Below are 21,068 nucleotides of genomic sequence, written 5' to 3'. Positions count from 1 at the left end.
CAGTAAGCTTTAAAAAGTTTTCATGGTACCTGGTAAGGAAATGTTTTTGCAATTAACGAATAGCAATTATTTGAAAACCTGAATTGATTCATCCTTTTCATCCAAGTTTCTATTTTCTCTTATGTCCTCCAACATTTACAATGTATAGCTTGTCCCTATTGCTCTAGCAAGCCCTAATGTTCAGCTGAATGGACATTTTTCTGTTTATGGTATTGGAATCATGAAGGAATGATCAGGGGTGCACATGAGCAACAGTCTTACAGTTTTTCCTTTCATGGTTTTTCTGCCTCTGAAAAGATGTCCAAATATCATTACGCCTTTGGCTTTTCAATGACAAACAATTCTTTATTTAAAATGATGCAGCACATTTTCACTCTTGCCCCAAGGGGTCAGAATATAGAATGTATTATTTGCCAAGTTCACTTACTGATCTCTTTGTATTTTTAACTGCTGATCCATGTGAGATTATCATGGTATGGGAGCTATGGTTACAATTCTATTAGCAATATAAAAATAGACATGTTCATACAAAAGTCTTCTGTAAATTGAGTATTATGACTATGTAAAATCATGTCAGCTGACTCAGTTCCCAGCTCAACAAATAAAATGCAACTTTGACACAGCCTAATGATAAAATTCAACAACTATAAGAATTGCAAAGAGTAACAGAATGTAGAAACTTTACAACATTAAAAGAGCATGGTGCAAAGGTCATCTGCCACAGATCATGCACAATTTGCCTCATAATTGAATCTATCCTGATTATTTAAAGAACAAATTAGTTCTATTGTAAAACAGAGAAATAAAAATAAAGTTAGTAGACCTTGTAGCATTAACGTCATAAGTCTCATCAGGTCTCTGCAATCCTGCAAACAGCCCAAGCTTCAGACTTGGAGTAGACAATATCAATATGTTCTCTTGTGAGTTACATTCCGAGAATATTCTTAGTTATCTTGTTTTGACTAATAACTTAATATAAAGTGAAAATGTATTCAGAACAATTTTTAATGTCTTTGTTAGATGTAATATAATAAATGCTTTGTTTTTAAAGGACACCAGGAGTGTAGTGAGATTGAGCTTTGTCTCTTATTCTAAACTGCTTATTTTCATGATCAAGATAATTTGTTCATTCCACGCATGTTGTGACTTTCTTTTTTATTTTGCACTATTTGTGATTAATGCTACTATTTTTGTGCATTCTGATTTGAGTGTTATTTTCTTTATTAACTTTGGATTCTTAATATCCAGTGAAGAGTGGACTCAAAAGTGGACTTGCAGAACATATGAAAACTGTTGAATTACAGTGCTTTTGGTGCATTATATTCGCAGCCATCTCTCTGATAGACTACCTGCTGCAATAAAAGTTGTTAATCAAAAGCATTGATCTCTTAATTCTTGACTTTTTGCAGTGCCACTTTGAAGAATTGGAAACTTGCATATTTTATTCAGAAGTGAGATGGCAGTGAAGTTTTGGGAACAGTCTGCAAATGTGGGGAAGAGTCTGCGATCCCTGCAACGGCCTCACTGGCCACTTCAGAACAGATGAAACAGGAGTGAAAGTGAATCATCCTTGATCCCAAGAGGCTGCTTAACAAGTATGTTCTAATTCTCATATATCATATGTTTTATATAGACAGTCAGATCGAAACAGCCTATGGGAATAGTAACAAATATTTACCGTATAACAGGTACATGGATAGAAATGCTTTGGAGCATTTTTGGCCAAATGCAGGAAAATGGGACTAGCTCGGATAGGGAGATATGGGATGCGTTGCATGCAAGTTCCAGTTTAATTTGATGGCCTGGATTTTCACATTGTTACTTCATTGAAAAAGTAGGTATGGTATATTATAATTACACTTTGTTCCCAAAAGCAGGCAAATGAGACTAACGTGAACAAATTATAACGCTATAATTTCAAAGTCAAAGTGGAGTTTATTGTCATATGCACAAGTACATGTATGCACAGGTGCAATGAAAAACTTACTTGCAGCAGCATCATGGGCACATAGCATCATATAAGCAGCATTCATGGGAAAAACATAAATTAACCATAAATTATACATAATTTTTAACAAGAAAAAAAACACAATTAGAACAAAAAAAAGACCATTTTAGTGCAAAGTGATCAAAGTGATCACCATCCTTTATTGAGAGCAGAATGTGCATTTTTGTGACTATATTTCTCAATTTCGATGTATTTGAAGTATACAGTGCACAAAATATCCTGCAATGTAAATTCCTGCACCCAGAATTATTATGTTATTTTCTTGCACCGTGCTATCTAATTACTAAACTGAGAAGTGATATATGAAAGTGTCCAACAGTACCTGTCTCTTGGCTAAATGTCATCAGCATTAGTAAAATTGCCTAGTTATTTATCTCATTGTTATTTGTGGGACATAGTTGTATGCAGATTAACTGTGCTATTTGCCTTTGCAAACAATGATAATATTTTAAAGATGTAATTCAACATGAAAATCGTGCAAAGGTTTATTTTTCCTGTTATGCTGTTAGATTCATTAATTTAATTAGCATTATCTCTTTACAACATCAAATGGTTATACAATTTTGAGAAAATGTTTGAGTCTGAGGGAGACCATGGTTGGAAGGTGTTTCAGTATAGACAAGCAGAGGCAGGGTGACACTGAGGTGGAAATCGGTTGACCTAATGATGGCACAGATGTCCTAACATCACACCAGAGCTGTGAACAGTTTGATTCAGTGGCAGGCAGTGCAATGAGGGGAAGTAAAGTTGGTGTTTCAGGAATGGACTTTCTGGCAGGAATGGCTTTGGCCTTCCTAATAGTTAGAAGAGAGTTCTGCTCCATTAGTACTAGGTGTTCGACAGGCAGCCTGTTTGGAGACATTGGAGAGTGCAAGGAGAGTTGGTGGTGGGATAGAACTGGCTGTAATCAGTATAGACATGGAAACGGAAGCCAGGTGCTGCGGCCAAAAGGAATCACCTGGATGGGAAATAGGGGCCAAGGAGAGATCTTGGTATGGAATTGATTTTAGAAGATGGATTTAGGGGATGCATTGCATAGAAGTTCCAGTCCGATTTTAGATTGATAGCCTGGATTTTCATTTTGTTATTTCATTGAAAAAGTTGGTCTGATGTATTATATAAGTACACTTTGTTACCTTCCATTGAAAAAAAAAGGTACAGTGTATGATAATTACACTGGAGGCAATAAATAAATAGCAGTTGAAAAATTATTTTTCACAAACCTGTGCAAGAATTGGATCACTTGATTTTTTTTTGTTGTTTTTCTACATTAAACACTAGTATAGGTATTTTCTGAATTGTGGGTCTTTTCAATGCTGCTGCTTTAACCACATGGAGAAAGTCCTGGTGTTAAAAAGTTGCTCTGGGCAGTATTGATTTCAGTTTGTAGATGTTTATATACTGGCCTAGAAATGTTTCTAAACTCATTTGGGTGCTAAACAATGCCACATGGGTACCTCTGCCTGTTTCATTTCAGGCTATGAGGCATGCCTTTCTTCAGGCATGACTTGTAATTCATCATGCCTGCATCAATTGTGAAAAATTGACTTTTGTGAGATCTTGTCCAGCAACCATGAATTAGCTACAAAGTCATGCAAGAAGTGTAAGCATTAAAGTAAAATCTCCCAACATGGAAGCAGGACTAAAAACAACAAACAATCTGCTGGAGAAACTCAGTGGGTTGAACAGCATCTGTGGGAGGAAAGGAATTGTTGACGTTTCAGGTCGAAACCCTGCATCAGAACTCAGAACCTCAACAATTCCTTTCCTCCCACAGATGCTGCTCAACCTGCTAAGTTTTTCCAGCAGATTGTTTGTTGCTCCAGATTCCAGCATCTGCAGTCTCTTGTGTGTCCAAGCAGGTCTTGAAGTTGTAAACAACTATCTCTCATAGTGAGGGTGAGTGAGGGCAGCATGCTTTTGAGTGGTAGGTGAGTGATCAGAGTGGGTACTATATATCACCAATAACAGTCAGGATATATCGCTGTAGGAGAAAACTGGAGAAATGGTCGGTGTGATTAGCATTCCCCAATAAAAGCAGAATTTACCTATGAGATGGACAACATTGAGACTATCCATTAAGATTCTAGGCATCGCTTCACTTGAGGACTATGGGCCCTTTAATTATCCTCCAGTATTTGAGTATCTGCATTTGAGGCCCCTTGCTGTTTCTGAAGCATACATTCATGCCAGAGTATTGCAACAGTGCCATCAATCATCATTGGCATCACTGCTGTGTGCTCTGTGTGTCAGCACGTCACATAATTTACTGTTGTACACAATGCATGCACTAAATGGCTGATCACATACAATGATATAGCCCACCACATAATTGCCAACAATAACTATCTCTGTGGGCTATTTGGATTCATGTAAATTCTAAATCAGTATTTCCATTAATTTGTATAAATTGAAAGTTTTTCCACTGTAAGAGATCCCCCGGTGTAGAATTCATCTGGCAATCAGAGACTTTTATGCTGAATAGGCTTTCCAACTCTTATAAACTGATGGTGAAATATAAGTGTTAAAACTAAGTTTCTATGTTTTTTAGGGATGCAGTTTGGGCCACCCTTTGGTACTTCAATGGTATTCAATGTCGAGCACCTTTTTATATTGTTGGTGAAGCAGTCTGAATAGCCCTGTTCCCTTCTATATACCAAGTTCCAATAATAGCTTGTCTGGCCTACCATTCTCTACCCTTCATGGACTTGCTGTTGTCCAAACTTCTGCTCATGTTCTAAGTCAGACCAAATCACATCCACCTGGCAAACACATGCTCACTCATCCCGATCCTATCTCAGTCTGGCAATGTCTTAATTTTAAAATTCCCTCTTTTCAAATCCCTCCACCTCGCCTCTCCCTATCAACAGCTCTGTAGTGCTTCAATATGTTCGAGACCACCAATTCAGGTCTGCACATCCCTGATTTGTTGTTGTCCATGATTAATAGCCTTATCTTCAGCCTAAGCTTAGGAATTCCCTCCTGAAAATACTCACTGGCTCTCCTGCAATACATATCTGGCAGCAGTGTCCTGCACAAAGCTGGCAGACCTCAAGGCCTCCTGATTGTGGAACCCATTGAAATGCTTGGACAACTGGCAGAGAAATGCCACCAAACTGAACCAGCAGTCAAACGGAATATTTGTATCTCTGATATTCATAAACATTCAAATTCTTAAAATATTAAAAATACAATTTAAAAAATAAGATTAAAACTGTTTAAACAAATTAAAACACAATGTAAATGCATTTAATACTTAATTCAATTCAGAAAGTGTGAATTACCTGAAACTTTTCTCTCATGCACACAGGCTAGCCATTGAAACAAATAGTATTGTTAATCTTGTAACAGCTCTAACCTGATGCAAATTCAGTGAGCAATGTAACCTCTTAGGAGTGGTACCCTGTCACTGGACCAAGAGCAAAATCAGGGTGTAGTTACACAGCTTCCCGATGGTTGTATGAAGAATCCCTGAAGAACTGTTGGCATTTCTTGGGGAAAATAGGGCCACTAAATCATTGCATGTCTTCTTATTCAATTCTTCACTTTGATGTGAAGCCAACAATTTATCACATTGAAGTTGCAAATTCAAGTAATTGTTGTTCTGGGAGAAATGGGAAATTTGAGTTTGTGTACTTTACTGCTTTCTCTGCTACTTTGCACTGCTGGTCAGAAATCCCACCAAGCCCCCACATCTGAATGGAGGGGAACAAGAGACTGGCAGATGGAGAGAATTCAAGCATAATATTCAGGGAAAAATGGACCTTCAGATTGTCCGATTAGAACTCTTGCCCCAACCCATAAACCCAACCCAACTATGTTTAGGCTCACTTTTGACAAGTAGAGGAAACTACAGCCATTGAAATTCACATCTCTATCACACAACTCCTGCAGCCAAGAATCCAGTTGTAATTTGAACATCCCAGTGTCTCTGTTTACACCGTAATGTTCAGCTGATTATTTCTAAGAACTATAGTCTTTTCAGTAAAGTGGTCATTCCAGAGAGCTGGAATTTACTTCTTAATATAAATTCACTTGCTTAGGCGGTACAATTCCACCTTTCTTTGAATTATTACAGAAGATTTACCTCTTATACCATTAATTTCCAATGCTATATTTTGGTTTATGTACCTTGACAAGATTGCATCCTATCTAGTTCATACAGCTCATCTCTTTTGCCTTCATATCTTGCTTTTCTTTGGATGTCCTTTGAAGATTCTACATCCTTTAGAGCTTACTACAATTGAACATAGTGGTTGAAGTTGTTATTGCTGTATTGAGTGGATGATGGTGCCTGTGGCAGCTGTATCACAGTGAGCTTTATTATATTTTTAAGGGCAAAGTAACAACTTGAATTTATAAATCACCTTTAATGTATAAACAATGTACAGTACGCAGAAATAAAATAATGAATGGAATAAAATGCCATAATGATGACCAAAGACTTTGACAAAATTTAAGGTATTAAGATCGTTCCTTAAGGAGGAATATTTTATTTTGACTCTGTTATTAAAGGCATTGACTGCATTTGCAACCATGAGCTCTGGATTTTTTTGGAACTCTATTAGCTGGAACCTGTGATCATTGTATTATTGTACATTTGGTTTTGTTACAAGCTGACTTGCTGCCAAAGTTTACATTTTTATTTGCTCATTTTCAAAGAATGTAGCTTGCACAAAATGCAATTATCTTTGTGCTATGGTTCTGTTTCCCATTTCTGCCGTTTGTTGCCTCCATAGTATAATCAGGGAGTGGTGGAGGGTGAGGAGGTTTGGGTGAAATGGCCACAAAGTCAGGAGAGTGGCTGCTCCACTTGCCCAAGAACTGTGAAGCACGATACACTGGTGGGATCACAAGATCACAAGACAAGGGAGCAGAAGCAGGCCATTCGGCCCATCGAGTCTGCTCCAAGGAAAGGGAAATAGAAATGAGAAATGAGAAATGGGGAATGGGGGAAGAAGAAGAAAAAAAAAAACTATTCTAATCCCAATTACCGGCCTTATCCCCATATCCCTTGATATCCTGACTATTTAGATATCTATCTATCTCCTCCTTGAACGCCCCCCACTGATCTGGCTTCCACTGCTGTACGTGGCAAGGAGTTCCACAAATTCACCACCCTCTGGCTAAAGAAATTTTTCCTCATCTCTGTTTTGAAACTGTACCCTCTAATTCTAAGATTGTGCCCTCTGATCCTGGACTCACCCACCAAGGGAAACAGCCTAGCCACATTTACTCTGTCCTTTCCTATCAATATTTTAAATGTCGCTATGAGGTCCCCTCTCATTCTTCTGTACTCCAGCGAGTACAGTCCAAGAGCCGACAAACGCTCCTCATACTTAAGCCCTTTCATTCCTGGAATCATCCTCGTAAATCTCCTCTGAACCCTCTCCAACGTCAACACATCCTTCCTAAGATGTGGGGCCCAAAACGGCGCACAATATTCCAAATGAGGCCTCACTAGTGCCCCGTAGAGCCTCATTAACACTTCCTTACTTTTATACACTCTACCTCTCGAAATGAATGCCAACATAGCATTCGCTTTCTTTACCACCGATCCGACCTGGTGGTTAACCTTTAAGGTATCCTGCATGAGTACCCCCAAGTCCCTTTGTACTTCCGTGCTTTGGATTTTCTCTCCTCCTAGATAATAATCTGCCCGCTTATTTCTGCTTCCAAAGTGTACAACTGCACATTTCCCTACATTGAATCTCATTTGCCATTTCCTTGCCCATTCTCCTAAACTGTCTAGGTCCCTCTGCAACCTTCCTATCTCTTCAATACTCCCTACTCCTCCCCCTATCTTGGATGGTGGGAAGCAGTCAAGGCAAACATCAAGAATTCCTTCATTCTCAATGATGTTCTGGAAGCAAGAGTGTGTCAGAGATACGTCAACTCCTGGATAAAATACAGAGCCTGCTGTCGATGGGAGGGTGGATATTGGGAAGGTCTTCCAAAAGCTAGCAAATCTTGCTCCTTGCCTTGCAGTTCTCCGAGATCATCATCTGAACCAGAGTCCCTCTGTGGAGCACAATGAGGCATGCTCAACATTTCTTCTTCCAAAAGTTTCACAGAGGGAGCTCTAGATCAGTAGCTTTAAGGAAGAGGGTGGATCAGTAACATCCTCACAACTGAACTTATTAAGGATCTGCCAATCCTTTTATGCTGTGCCATGTGATGTTTTTGATGCCAGCAAGGATGACTGCTGTAGTATTATGCCCACATCCCATGTGTCAATTTAAAGAAGATGTTGCAAATGTTACATCATTCAACTTGTTATTTTAATTTCTGATAGGACATGAGCCATAGGGTAATAAATTTGCATTGGAATCTCCCACGTTCACTGATGAAATAAATGACTAGTCACAGGTCCTCCCCAGGTTACAAACTCCCAACTTATGAATATCCCGTACATACGAGCAAGCGTTTGGGATACCGGAGGGATGGATTTGCCAGTTGCTGTGGGGCTGCAGGCAACTTCTGCTGGGTGAGAACGGTGCACTTTGTCGTGCCTTCTCGCCCCATCCCTGAGCCGCAACAGTCGGGGGCTGGGAGCGCTCAGCAGATTCATTTGCTCACTCACTGAGTCAGTGAGGCCGGCTGGCAGCAGCTTTTCCTGCACTTGCTCGCTCTGTGTCAGAGCTGTTTCTATGATCCTCTTCCACACACTGTTGTTGATTTCCGACTTACCAACAACTCTCAGGAACGGAACCCTGTCATAACCTGGGGACTGCCTGTAATCTATTTGAGTGGTGGTTGTTTTGATAGCGCCCAGGCCAATTCTTTGAACAACTCCTGGGATACATCAGAGAACAGCCATCTGTTGCTTTCATGTTACAGCAGTCAGCACTAATGCAATAAACTTTCTGAACTGCCTGCTCGCTCAAACTCAAATCAGGAAGTGGGACTGGAATCTGTGGCTTAAACATGCTTTCAAACTTACTTTTGAAATCCAGTTTCCCGATGACTATGATCTTTTATTACGAAATTCGTTTTGTCCAGTCAAAGTAAGCTATGATTTTGAATTATACATTGCACATTCCATTGCAAAAAATCTATTTTGTACTATTAGCTATGACAGGGAATTATCTTTATTTGCACCACTGCTTCCAATGAATTCTAGAGAGGGCCTTTCCTCCAAAATAGTTGCACAGAGACAGATTTTGATTGTAATATATCTTGGCAACGCTTTTTGGCATGAACCGAATAAAACTGCGAATGCAATTTGCAAATGACTTTGAAATTACAAGTAAGTAGAGGCAGTGACTTTCTGAAAGGGCGATTGCTTAATTGATTGGGCAATGCATTAGTTGTTTGTACATGAAAAGATAAATCTTGCTTTGGGTTGTTATTTGCACAGAAGTGGGCGGGGGTTGAATCAGAGGCAGGAGGAATTGGGTTGCCGCTGCCGCCAGTCCCTTTGCAGCTGGCGTGAGCCGTCGCTAGGGCTCGTGTTCCAATGGCGGCGGTCGTTAGGGAGGGTGCGAAGCTGGAGCCGGGCCGCGACATGCGGATCCGCGGGGTCCGCAGCCGAGGGCCCGAGCCTCTCGCCGCCAAGTGGGAGAGCGGAGCGAGGAAGCAGCCGAGGAGAGGCCTGCACGGCGTGGCGGCGGCGCTGCCGCAGGCCTCGGCGCAGGTGTCGGAAGTGGCCGCCTGGCTGTTGGTGGCTGCCTACTTGCTGCTGCTCTGGGCCGCCGTCCAGTTGTCGCTGCAGCAGCTGCTGACCGGGCCGGGGCCCAGCGGTGACGGAGACGTGTTCAATGCACTCAGGGCAAGGTAAATGGCTTCAGCTCTGCAACCCGCCCTCTTGCACCCGTTGCTCACTGTTAATGCAGTGCACAGAGTGAGCCCCAACTATGCTACTGGTTCCAGTTGCATATTGAGCTCTAGATCCCATTGGGTTGTTGGTACCAGTTGGACGTTGAGCTACGCACCCCAGTGGGTCGTTCGTACCCGTTGGACTTTAAGCCACAGACCCCATTGGGTTAGTGGCCTAATTGTAATTCCTGCTTTGGAATGGTGCCCATTGCCTTATCATTAGTTTGTCCTTTCCAACGTTTAAGGTGATGCTGAGTTTTTGCAGTGGCGTCCAGTTGAAGTTTTCACTTTTTAGGGGGGCGTAATTAATAATGAACTCTTTTTGTAAAATTATTACATTGCCTTGGTGTCTGATATGCAGGCCAATTCCTGGTCCTTAATTTATTGATGGAGCCTCATTCTTTGGGCCCACACACAAATTTGGAAGAGGCAGGCAATTAGAGTTAGGCAAAAGCAAACTGAGCAAGATTGAAGCGGCTTTTGGAAATTTACAGGCTACGAACTATTTAATACATTTATTACTTCTAATTGTAGCATATTGTAAGGTGATAATTACATAGGACAATACAGCACAGAAACAGGTCCTCTGCCCCAGTACCAACCATGATGCCAATTTAAACTACACATCTGCCTGCTCGTGACCCGTATCCCACCCTTCCCTGCCTATTCATGTGTCTGTCTAAATGCTCCTTAAATTACACTGTGAGGTAATGACAAATAGTTGCTTCAGTAGACATAAGTATTGCATGGATGTTAGTCAGTTCTTGTTTAAAAATGGAGCCAGCCGGAGATGTTGTGGTGTCATTTGGTTTATTGCTTAGTAAGGTTTGCACTCGGTTGCAAAGGTTCTTCATTCAAGTTCTACATTGAGGTTTAAGAATGTATTTGTAACCCACCTCTAGCTCTGATGTTATGAAATGCTTCTTAAGTATCTGTGGTTTCCTGCAAGAGAAAAACCTTGTCATTGAAATGTCTTTCAAACATGTCCCTGGAAGTTCAAGACATTTCATGTTACCATTGAAGCACAGTATATGTGATCTTCTGAGCTGAAACAGGAGTAAAATGTAGGTTATTCATCTAGAAGACATGTTTAGCTAAAACTTTTTACAACTCTACTTATTAGATCTTCTGCAGTTTTAGACTAAAGTGAAACGGACTGATTCACACTTCAAAATTCTCTATATTATCTATATAATTAGTTGCAGTTTAGCAATCTAACTGAGGCCTAAGTACTAGGTGACCCTGTATTTGTGTAATAGAAGGGTTTCTGTTCTAGACTGCTCTCCATTGATCATGAATATGAGCTGAGGCAATGGCTGGTTTTGTCAGTGACAGCTTTACTAATTGAATTGTTTTTTGAGGCTTAAATGGGAAGAATTGTCTTGTGTGCAAGGTACTTTAGAATTTTATTCCAGTCTGAGTAGTTATTGTCAAGGAAGGGAAAAAGAGTCTTTAATTTCCTGTTTAATCCAGTTCCCTGTTTTAGGATTGGTTTTAAAATAGGCATATAAATTGTATGTAATCGCGAGCAGTGAAAGATAGGGCATTTAAGGTCAGGGAAACGTGTTGCAGGAATGCTTTCCTTTCGCCTATGTCCTGGATTGCAATTTAGTCAGAATTTAGGGATATACAGAACTTTGATCTCCATTCTTTTGCTTATGACTAAGAACAGATGGCAGCTTTGCTCAGAACTGCTGAATGTGGGGAATATAAAATCATCACCAGTACAGCAAAAGCTTCTAGTTATTGGCTGTTTTGGATAGGTGATAAGGGTAACTGAAAATAGAAAGATCTACATTGGTACCCTGCTTAGTGTTAGAGCACTGAATTCATGGGGACACATCTGGAGTGCTACGCGAGGTCATAGTCATACAGCATGGAAACAGTCCCTTCCGTCCAACTGGTCCATGCTGACCAGGATGCCCCATCCAAGCTAGTCCATTTGCCAGCGTTTGGCCCATATCACTCTAAAGCTTTCCAATCCATGTACCTGTCCAACTGCCTTTAAAAGTTGTTATTGTATCTGCCTCAACCACTTCCTCCAGCAGCTCATTCCACATACATACCACCCTTTGTGTTTTTAAAAAAAAAATTGCCTCTCAAGGTCCTATTAAATATTTCCCCTCTCACCTTAAACTTACAGTATGCCCTCCAGTTCTCAATTTCCCCAGCCCTGGGGAAAAAGACTGTGTGCATTCACTCTGTCTGTGCTCCTCATGATTTTATACACCTCTATAAGATCTGCTCTCAATCTCCTATGCTTCAAGGAATAAAGTCCTAGCCTGTCCAACATCTCCCTATAACCCAGTCCCTCAAGTCTTGGCAACGTCCTTGTAAATCTTTTCTACGCTCTTTCCAGATTCATAATATCGTTCTTGTAGCAGGGTGACCAAAACTGAACATTATACTCCAAGTGAGGCCTCACCAGCATCCTGTACACCCACACCATGACCTCCCAACTTTTATATTCCATGCTCTGACTGATGAAGGCCAGTGTGCCAAAGGCTGCCTTCACCACCCTGTCTACCTGTGACTCCACTTTCAGGGAACCATGTACTTGAACTCCAAGGTTCCTCTGTTCTACAACACTCCCCAGGGCCCTCCCATTCACTGTAAGTCCTACCTTGATTTGACTTTCGAAAATGCAACATCTCGCACTTGTCTGAATTAAACTCCAAAGGCCGTCCAGAGTCCTAAACTCCAGAGGTACCAAAGTTGCATGTTCAAATAGATTTTGAACAGGCTATCGATATGTATATGAGAAGCATGATAAAGAAATTTTGCCTCTTCTACATGAACAGTGAAGTTTTTACATGTAATCAGAGAGCAAAACCTTTCTTTTTGTTAGGAAATATCTCCAGGACATCACTGATTTTGGACCCAGGCCTGCTGGAAGTCCTGCCAATGAAATCCTGACTGTGAACTACCTCCTGGACCAGATCCAAAAAATTAAAGAAGGAAGTACAGCAGTGCATAGCATTGCAGTGGATGTTCAGAGACCGACTGGCTTCTTCAGCATTGATTTTCTCGGAGGTTTCACCAGTTATTATGCTAATGTTGCTAATGTTGTTGTGAAGTTGGAACCAAAGAATGGAGCAAAGCATGCTGTGCTTGCAAACTGCCATTTTGATTCTGTGGCCAATAGCCCAGGTAAAATTTATTTTTGTGTTTTTTCTGTCTATTTCTCTAAATAATAACTAGGTGATCTGCAATGTATTTATATCCAAGCAATCATGTTAGAATTAGTATGAAAAACACTATGATGCTGGAGGAACTCAGCAGGCCAGGCAGCATCCGTGGAGAAAAGCATGCAGTCAGCGTCTCAGGTGAGGACCCTTCTTCCTTCTTCTTACCCTCCTAAAGAAAGGTCCTCACCCGAAACATTGACTGCATGCTTTTCTCCACGGATGCTGCCTGGCCTGCTGAGTTCCTCCAGCATCATAGTGTTTTTCATCTAGATTCCAGCATCTGCAGTCCCCTGTTTCTGTGTTAGAATTGGTATTTCATGTGTCAGTTGTCAGTACACAGACCACATGTGAGACAATGAAACATGAGATGGATTAGTTTTTGTCTGCGCTTCCCTCCATCTCTTTATATTGTCTATCTCCCCTCTATTGTTTAGTCCAGATGAAGTGTGTCAGCCCAAAACTTCGACTGTAATTTCCCTCCATGGATGTTGCCTGACCTGCTAAGTTCCTTCAGCTTTTTATGTGTTGCTCCAGATTCCAGCATCTGTAGTCTCTTGTGTCTCTGCATTTATGTCTGTCATTCCAGGAAATGTGCAGGAGACTCAAGACCAAAAGATTGGCCATCAGCAAACAAATAAAGCTCCCTTTTAGTGATGTCATGATGCTGACACAGCCTTTAGCATGAGGCGGATGTGAATTGCAGGAACACAAGTTTCTCTTGTTCTTTTACTGGTTATCTAAGGATAAAGTGTGCTTTTGGTACTTTATTTGCCCACGTTACTTTATACATTTCCACTCCACATGGCATAGTAAAATTATTTGTAGTTCTCTGCAAGCCTCCACTTTTCAAGGAGCCCATGTTCATGTTATGAAACCGGTCCTCTTTCTTGAAGGCAGCTGTAGACGACAGTTTCAGTGGGCAGCAAGATCATGTTGTAATCTCCATTTGACCTCTCCCTGGACTGTAGCCAGTGGTGGGGAACATTCGAGTCTGCTCTTGCCAGTATCACAAAAATAAGCCTTGCAACTAGGAGGTGAGGGAAGCTAATGTAATGTTGGTGCAGCTCCATTGTTAGAAGCTGAAACCAGGCTCCGAGCTGTTCACCTGCCCAGCCTGCCCAACACCAGCTCTGGCAGGCAGCTGCTGGACATTGCCTTGATGGTTCTGTCTGACTCATTGGCAGTGAGGTCACTTAGCTCTATCTATTTCATGTTGTTTAACGTACAAATAGTCCTATGTTGCTGTGGTTGTGCTGCGTACCTTTTTGGATTATCAGCATAAATACTGATACGTCAAATAATTTGTGAAGAATCACTTGGTTGTTTTGATTTGGACAGGTGCCAGTGATGATGCGGTCAGTTGTGCAGTTATGCTTGAAATTCTGAATGTGTTGTCCAAGTCTACATCCCCTCTACAACATGCAATCATAGTTGTTTTTAATGGAGCGGAAGAAAATATTTTACAGGTAGGATGAAATACTGAAAAAGCATTGAATATTAACAACACAAAAGTAAAGGAATGTTAAATCTGCTTGACTTTGAATTCACCAACCTGTCTCTGTCTTTTTTCTTGACAGGCAAGCCATGGATTCATTACACAGCACCCTTGGGCTAAGCTAGTAAGGGCATTTATTAATCTAGAAGCTGCTGGCGTAGGAGGGAAGGAGATTGTTTTTCAGACAGGTAATTATTCGTTTCATTCAGGTCGAATGTTGAGTTATAGCCTGGCTACCAGACCCAGGCCCATGGCGGCACGGTAGCGTAGCGGTTAGCGTGATGCTATTACAGTGCCAGCGATCGGGGTTCAATTCCCGTCGCTGTCTGTAAGGAGTTTGTATGTTCTCCTGTGTCTGCGTGGGTTTCCTCCGGGTGCTCGGGTTTCCTCCCACGTTGCAAAGACGTATGGGTAGGTTAATTTGGGTTTAAAATGGGCGGCGCGGACTCGTTGGGCCAGAAGGACCTGTTACCACATTATAAATAAAATTTAAAAATTTAAGTTTAAAAAAAATCTAAAAATGCTCAGTCAGGTCGATGCTATGCTCTGATTGAATTGTTGGAGTCCTGCTGCACTGACTGGCTCTGTACATTGTCCAGGTCATTTGTTTGCCCAGTGTTACTGACGTGTCAGCAGCATGCCTAAGGTTCTGGTGCCGTCCTATCCAGACCAGATACAGGTTCTCAATCTGGAAGGTCGACCATCTCTGTGCCTCCACAAATGTTGCTCGACCCACTGAGTTCCTCCAGCAGTATGTTCTTTTTTCGCTCCAGATTTTAGCATCTGCAGTCTCTTGTGTCTGCAGGTTGAAGGTTGTTATATTTACAGTTATGGTCAGATCTGGGGGGCAAAAAATTGATAAGTTCTAGGACACTGCTTGTGTTCAAATTGGTTGTGGTTGGGTCTGGTTTTAATTTTATACCCTGGCAATCCTCTGATTTTGGTTATTATCCAGTGGCTGGTGTATGCGTGTTTTGTTTAATTACAAGTGTTAAGCAAGAAGCTTTTTTTTAAAAAAAAGAGCAGATCCAAACCTGTAGTTACTTTTTTTTTCATCCTCATTAATGTAGATTGTTTGTTCTGTGCCTCTCTCTGTGCCTGCCCCTTGGCCATCCCTGCCCCCCCCCCCCCCCCCGCTCCTTCGCCATGTGTGTGTGTCTCTCCACTACTTCATAAAAGCTGTGTGATTCTGAGCATTGGCATGAAATGTTCTTATCAAATCTCATTGTATTCATTGATCTGAGAAGAATACTGCTAGCCTCCCCGTGTAACTCAGTGTAGGTGTGATTTCCTAACAGGTTATGTTTCAAAGGCCAGAGTATTGCACCTGAGTTATCAAGAAAGGGGAAAGGTGGAAATTTTGACGCTCTTAATGTTGTTGAGTAGTTTGACCTGATTATTATTGGGTATGAAAATTGCTCTTAAACTGACTAAATTGCCTTCTGCTTTTGTAGTAAAGTGCTAACAACTCTCATTGATGATGCACCTTTTAGTGCTATACAGTATCTTAAGGAAGTTGCTTTCCAAATCTTGACACTGACCTTTATGGCAGATAACTGAGAACTTTGTAAAAGTGATTTAAAAGTTTTAAGGAGGAAAGAAAGCTTCACCATGTGTTGCTTCAGGAAGGCTAATAGTGTCATCAGGGATGCTGCCACCTTGGCCATTCCCTTGTTTCTCTTCCACCTTCTGGGAGAAGATACAGGATCTTGAAAGCTCAGATGTCCAGACTCAAGAACAGCCTCTTCCCCACTGCTTTCAGACTCCTGAACCAATCGCCTCCTTTCAGATTCCCTTCCTGGTGGTGCTGCAATTTTTGCACCATTCACTTGTTTTGTGCTGGTTGCTGTACTTATTGTTGCATTTATTATTACCATGTATGCTGTTTACTCTGTGAGCTTCACATGAGCAAGGAATTTCATTGCATCTGGTGTGTATGACAATAAACTAATCTGAATCTGGAGAGTAATTGAGGCAAAAAGCCTGGATAGAGTGGACGTGGAGAAGACGTTTCCAGTAGTGGGAGAGCCTAGGACCAGAGGGCACAGCCTCAGAATAAAAGGACGTCCTTTTAGAACAGAGATGAGGAGGAATTTCTTTAGCCAGAGGGTGGTGAATCTGTGGAATACATTGCCACAAACGGCTGTGGAGGCCAAGTCATTAGGTATATTTAAAGCGGAGGTTGATAGGTTCTTGATTAATAAGGGTGTCAAAGGTTGCGGGGAGAAGGCAGGAGAATGGGGTTGAGAGGGAAAAATAAATCAGCTATGATTGAATAGCAGAGCAAACTCGATGGACTGAATGGCCTAATTCTGCTTCTATGTCTTATGGTCTTATTTCAATGCTGATTGCTTGCTGAAATGACCTGTTTTCGTTGACATTCTGTTATTCTGCATTTCATCCCCTGAAGGTCCAGAAAATCCTTGGTTGGTTCAGGCTTATGCTCGTGCAGCTAAACATCCTTTTGCATCTGTTGTTGGTCAGGAAGTATTTCAGAGTGGGATCATTCCTTCTGACACAGATTTTCGAATCTATCGGGACTATGGCAATGTTCCAGGTATGGTGTTTCTTTGGTGATTTCTCATTACAGTTTGGGCTAGATATTGCTGGATTTGTAAAAATTTAATCTTTCAGACTGACGTCACAAATACATCTTTTAAATGCACATTGTTGAATTGAGGAGTCAGGCTGTGGTTTGCAATTAGGGGAATTGAACTGAATATTGGGAAATGGAAAGCTGTGGTTTTGGCTTCCAATTGTGATTGATTCTTGGTCTGAGCTGTTGTGAGTGGAAGCTTGGTGGTCTTCTATAGGGAGAATGTAAATCCAGATGTTTATGATTGGGATTAGTGTTATGCACCTGATAGTTGTCCAAAAAAGACTTTGAAGGTGCATGCTGTTTATAGGAGAGTAAAATTACCTGGAACTATGAAAAATGCTGGCTTATTGACATAAAAAATGTCATGGCCTTTGCCCCAATCAGTACCGTGAATTGAAAAGAAAAGGTTGCAACTTGTGTGCTTCTCATAATGGACTAATTTCTTCCTCTCTTTTTTACAATGACAAATACTGTAAATAAATGGAGCATAGACCAGTACAGGCTGTCCCTGGGTAACAAACGGGTTCCATTTTTTACAGACATCCATAAGTTGATTTTGTCCATAAGTCAGAAAATAGACAGAAATCACTTCATATAGTAACCCCAGTATTGTAATGGATGGTATCAAAAGCACATAAGACTGATAAGAAAGAGCAATTACTGAAAGTGGAGAGAGAGAAGAAACTAGTTCTGCCATTCATAGAAACAAACCTATGTACATATGTCAGAATTTTGAATTTAATAATGTTTAATTAGATGAGCTCGTTCATATGTAGGGGTGTCCACAAGTTGGACGTTTTTAACCCAGAGACGGCCTATACAGCACAAGAACGGCTCTTCGGCTCATGATGTCTGTGTCAACCAGACTTCCAATTTAAACTGCACATCTGCCTGCACATGGTCTACATCCCTTCATTCCCTGCCTGTTCATGTTTCAGTCTACGTGCCTATCAGCAGCAGATGATTGAGGTTCTGCTATCCCCTTTCTTACTGTTGCTTTAATTCAATAGGTTTGTAATGTCTACCTGTGCGTCCAGAGTTGTTATGGAACTGAAACTTAAGGTTTCAACTATTTCACTCTGTAATGCAGTTTCTGTTCTTGTCCATTGTATATGAAAAGAATTGCCCAGATAACAAGAAGCAAAACGGCAATAGTACAAGGTCTGACTACTGTACCATGAGCCAAAACCTGATGAACAAAACCTTTTGATAGATTGTACTTTAGGTTTCTGTTTTGTGTTTTTCTTAATCCAACAGATACTGTATCTGTAATTTTCTTGAGACCAAATAATTGTGTGTTTTCTTTTTCAGGAATAGATTTGGCTTTCATTGAAAATGGTTACATCTACCATACAAAATATGACACAGCAGATCGAATCCATTTAGACTCCATTCAGAGGGCTGGTCAGTATTATGTGACTTCTAGAATAAGAAGAACTTTATGTAACCTTTTTATTAATCAAGCTTTTCAAAACTAACTAATGATAATTGCTTATTTATCATTCCATTAGCTGCAGTTGATCTGTGGGAAAAGTGTTGCATTTGGTTCCATTCTGCGTTGTACAAATGGACACTTTCAAATTGAGGTTTGAGGGGTTCATTGGGCCCCTATGTATTCATGGACTAGTGTAAGGTTTAACAGTGCAGAATGCTGGATTGTACCTGCATTGGCTGTTTGGAAATGCTTAACATTTCTTTGTAATTCTGCAAATAGCTATCCACTGCTATGATTTTTTTTTGCCCTGCATCACTTTCCATGGCATACTATCATGTGTGTATAAAATTTTAAAAGACACTGTTCTATCGCTGTTTGGTGACAAACCTAACTGTGTTCAATATTGTGAAATTTCTCGTGTTGCTTGCCCTCTAACTGAGCTCTTGCTATTTCTGAGGTCATAGACTTCAGCTAATGGCAATGTAAATTGTAAATAATGTATTTCCTTTATATAATAGCTGAGAAATGCTGCACTATTAACTTGCACTATTGCAGTGCCTCTGCAAATTGCTCCGAGTGTGTAGGTGAACAGTAGAATCCAAGGAGCTGATGGGATTAATGTAGGATTAGTATAAATGGGTGATTAATAGCCAGCACAGACTTGAGGATCTGCTTCAGTGCTGTATCTCCCTACGAATCTACTGATTGTAGTAATTTTTTAAAAAAATCATTTGATTTTTCACTTGTGACACCGCATGCAGAAGAGAATAACGTTCATTGCCACAAAAGCAACATTTTCTCAGATTGCAAAAGTATTTGAATTTTTTACTTTGTTTAAGAAAAAACTGCTTGCAAGTATTTGTGTTGTAGTCAGCAGATTTATATTGCTTTGATTTTTGGTTCTTCGAGTTCTCCTGCCAGGGTAGGAACATCTTATTCACACTTTGTCCCAAGCACTCGGGCCAACCACAATGACACTGTGTGTATATAAAAAGCTAGTCTATTCTGCCCTGATTATGTGACTTGTGCTTGTTTTATGGCATTCCCTAATACGAGAACTTTACTGCCAGTAGTCTTTCAGCATTGGTTGGGTTATATTTGGATCAAAGTCAGGTTCCAGAAGTCAAAAGATGACCTGTGCACTTCTTGGAGAAAGGCCGGTCATTCTTCAAAGACCAAACTTCAGGTGTGAGATGACTAGATATTATTACAACTGGAGGTTACTTAGTAAACTTGTTATAAATTGTGCTGCTAAAGTTTAAAGGTAACTACCAATAAAGGAGGTCAGTGTTAATGATTGGAGTGTCAAGAGCATGGAATTGGGCTCTTCGGCCCACTAAGTCTGCGCCAACCATCAAGCATCCATGTATACTGATCCCATTTTATTCTCCCCATATTTCCTTTCAATCCCTCAGATTTTACCACTCACCCATACAATTTACAGTGGGCAATTAACCTACCAACCTGCACATCATTGGGATGTGGGAGGAAACCAGAGCCTCCATAGGAAACCAACACAGTCACAGGGAGAATGTCCATTCTATTTCATTTTTAGCATGGGGTAAACTTGTCTACTAGCCCAAACTGTTAAAAAGGGAAACATTTTTAAAACAAAAAAGTGCTGTGCATTCACGCCAGTTTACAGAGAGTTGCTATTTAATAATTTGATATTTGTCTTTAACCTTTAGCTTTTTTTCTCTTCCATTTTTATCTCATTAGTAGCTGCAAAATGAGGCCAAGTAATTAATCACCTGATTTCTTGAGCCTGGTTTGCACACACTGGTTTTCTGCAGTCAAAAGTTTGTTAAACAAGTAGATGTTTTTTTTGTCACCCATGATAAATTAGAATGTGGATGTAAAGTTTTTTGAAGCCTTTATTCTAAAATGTCCTGTGTTATTTGTAGGTGATAATATATTAGCTGTACTGCAGTACTTGGCAACGTCAGAGGAGTTGGCTGACTCAACACAGTATCGTCATGGATCTGTGGTGTTTTTTGATGTGCTTGGATTGTTTGTTGTGGCCTATCCAAAACGGATTGGTACGATAATAAACTGTCTGGTTGCTGTAGCAACTGTTCTCTACCTGGGAAGAAAGTTCTCCCTATCAAAAAGTTATGGTAAGTCAAACTTCTAATGGTCATAAGTGTTTTATTTTCTTCCTTTGAGATCTGGGCACCTTTTGAGAAGGCTGCATTTGTTACCCATTTCCAACTGCTTTTGGGAATGGTGAGCTAAGTTCTTGAACTGCTACAGTCTTTCTGGTGAAAGTGCTCTCACAGTACTGTTGAGTCAGGTTGTAGGATTTAAACCCAATAAGATAAGATCTCTTTATTAGTCACATGTACATCGAAACATAAAGTGAAATGCTTCTTTTGCGTAGAGTGTTCTGGGGGCAGCCCGCAAGTGTTGCCACGCTTCCAGCGCCATCATAGCATGCCCACAACTTCCTAACCCATACGTCTTTGGAATGTGGGAGGAAACCGGAGCACCCGGAGGAAACCCACACAGACGCTGGGAGAATATAC

At 40.7% G+C, this 21,068-nt stretch overlaps 1 protein-coding gene across 2 annotated transcripts in view; it reads left to right on the top strand.

Annotated features, from left to right (window-relative positions):
* The first annotated feature begins 9,364 nt into the window (after window positions 1–9,364).
* LOC127572788 (endoplasmic reticulum metallopeptidase 1) overlaps window positions 9,365–21,068 on the top strand; it is a 33,443-nt gene continuing 21,739 nt past the window's right edge. Inside the window, exons 1-7 of one of the 2 annotated variants that reach the window (XM_052020407.1) lie at window positions 9,365–9,784; window positions 12,675–12,976; window positions 14,353–14,480; window positions 14,592–14,697; window positions 16,920–17,066; window positions 18,420–18,512; window positions 20,448–20,660. In XM_052020407.1, coding sequence (XP_051876367.1) covers window positions 9,468–9,784; window positions 12,675–12,976; window positions 14,353–14,480; window positions 14,592–14,697; window positions 16,920–17,066; window positions 18,420–18,512; window positions 20,448–20,660 — 1,306 coding nt within the window. In that variant the 5' untranslated portion in view covers window positions 9,365–9,467. The remainder of the gene's footprint in view (window positions 9,785–12,674; window positions 12,977–14,352; window positions 14,481–14,591; window positions 14,698–16,919; window positions 17,067–18,419; window positions 18,513–20,447; window positions 20,661–21,068) is intronic. The other variant, XM_052020408.1, reaches the window with a different exon arrangement.

The sequence above is a fragment of the Pristis pectinata genome, chromosome 7, assembly GCF_009764475.1.
Source record: "Pristis pectinata isolate sPriPec2 chromosome 7, sPriPec2.1.pri, whole genome shotgun sequence".
NCBI classification, from domain to species: domain Eukaryota; kingdom Metazoa; phylum Chordata; class Chondrichthyes; order Rhinopristiformes; family Pristidae; genus Pristis; species Pristis pectinata.
Note: the sequence above shows the minus strand (reverse complement) of the source record. Positions and strands in the feature narration are given on the sequence as shown.